Source organism: Helobdella robusta (genome assembly GCF_000326865.2).
Source record: "Helobdella robusta unplaced genomic scaffold HELROscaffold_45, whole genome shotgun sequence".
Taxonomy (NCBI): Eukaryota; Metazoa; Annelida; class Clitellata; order Rhynchobdellida; family Glossiphoniidae; genus Helobdella; species Helobdella robusta.
The window spans coordinates 1199170-1201265 of record NW_008705095.1 but is presented as its reverse complement, the minus strand read 5'-3'; the positions used below and the strand labels follow the sequence as shown (position 1 = coordinate 1201265).

The 2096-nt window shown below is 30.1% G+C and overlaps 1 protein-coding gene across 1 annotated transcript; it reads right to left on the bottom strand.

Annotated features, from left to right (window-relative positions):
• Nucleotides 1-274: 274 nt before the first annotated feature.
• On the bottom strand, nucleotides 275-1733 carry HELRODRAFT_178030 (hypothetical protein; the record flags this gene model as incomplete). The annotated part of the gene is made up of 3 exons (XM_009026164.1): nucleotides 275-487; nucleotides 769-800; nucleotides 1340-1733. The coding sequence occupies 3 exons, from the start codon at nucleotides 1731-1733 to the stop codon at nucleotides 275-277; spliced, it is 639 nt and encodes a 212-aa protein (XP_009024412.1).
• Nucleotides 1734-2096: the final 363 nt, after the last annotated feature.

Genomic DNA, 2096 nt, shown 5'->3' with positions numbered 1-2096 from the left:
GATTAAAAAAAGTTAACAATACAAATTGAAAGGATGCATATCTATATAAAAAATGACGACTGAGATGTAAACACTTATATGAATTAATTAATGTTTGTTGTCGTTGAATTTTAGAAGTACCGAAAATAAAATTTGTTTACAACAAGTTAATGTGCCTTTTGTGGTATACATAAAACTAATACATTATCTGTTGATAGAGTTGCGTTTGCAAATGTTGATGGTTTGAGAGTTTAGATGATTGAAGATAATTGAACCTAAACGCCTCGGTTTACTATCATCTTCTTGTTCTCACTTCTTTACTCGTGCTAAACACTCTTTTGCTAAATCTGCATTTGCTTTTTTCTGTCCCTTTTATATAGAACTCTATACCTTCTTTTCTGATTACTTTTCCATCACTTACGAAGTTCAGAGCAAATCTCAAGACACATCTGTTTGCAAAAGTCATTGAGGAGCGCTGCTGAACATCGCGGAAATAACGCTTTATAAACTAATTGATTGATTGATTGATTGATTGAATGAATGATTGTGGTAAAAAAACAGGAAAATTGTGATTCAATGAGGTTAAAACTAGTATTCGATTATGCTTTCAAGATTTAAACAAAATTCAATGAAAAAATTAAAAGTTTCAAAGTTTGCTGATACGGTTTTTTATTCTAGATTTCTAAAATTGATACAAAAAAGTTTGATAAAGTTTTTATAAATCATGCCATTCAAATGCAAAAAATATTGCAATGAGTCTGAAAACTGGCCGGATTGACGCAAACCCACGTGCAACATTTCGCTACCAAGTCTGCTAAAACCTGTTTGATTTGCGATATTCTAAAAGTTTACGAATACTTGACGCGCACGAAATCGTTTAAAAAAGCGTCACAAACATCATTTGCACAACAGCGCCATTGAGGTAATTCAGATAATGGCTCCAAATATTTTACGATACAATATGAAACATAACATAAATAATATATAGAAGTGATCCGAGCACGCTGCCTCACTCAGACACTCCTACAAATTTGGACAAGTTTTAGGAAAATAAAATAATGTAGAATTTGAAAAACTTTCTTAGTAGAGCCTTAAGAAACTAATAAAATATTAAGTACTGAAAAAGAACAATGGTTTAGATGGAATACTATGCAATGTCTTAATTTCACTTAAATGATCACTTTATAATAAAATTTATATTTCAATTAAATTAACACTATATATTTATTTATTCATAATTGTGTGTACTTAAAATCCGCGAAAGAATAATTGACTGCAATATGAAAGCTAAACGTTTTTGAAAAATTTTAAGCAAATAATAATCCATTCCAACCAGCACCTCTGACAAATGTGAACTAACCATCTCTGCATTTATCTGGAAGTCCATCAAACTGCTCACTGTACAATGTTATGTTCTGTGAGTAGGTGGAGTTCAGTTCGTGGAACTTCAAGTCCACAAAGCAGGACATCTCATCGTTAGGACAACTTGTTCTGTTGATGTTGGAGGTGGTGGTTGTAGTCTGCAGTTTGGAAGGTGAGGGTAATCCAACTTTCGAATTGTCATTTCTAATTGAATTCGTAGTTATTTGATAGAAAAATGATTTCGATAGCGACGATGATGATGAATATGATGTTGAGTGGGATTTTGACGACGGAGAGGTTGATGAAAAATTGGGAAATGTTGAAGACTCATCCGACAATGATGACAAAATTAAGATGAAAATCAAGCCAAATAATGTTTTGCTTTGGAGCATGTTTTTTGATAAAATGTAGTTGGCGATTTAAAAAATTTTATGACTAAATAAATGTTTTCAGATAAATAAAAAGCTTCTACACCCTAATGTTTGAATGTTGTAGAAGAATTTATTTATTTAAGTCATACACACACAAGCGCATATATATATATATATATATATATATATATATATATATATGTATTTATATATATATATGTATATATATATATATATACATATACATAAATATATATATATGCAATTATTGATGAAAATCACAGCATGTTTGGCGTTAGTTAACTTCCAATTTAACTTTTTGATTTTTCTAACGGTTGATCGTAAATCATTTTCAAGTTTCTTTAGCTCAAAATCAAAATTTTG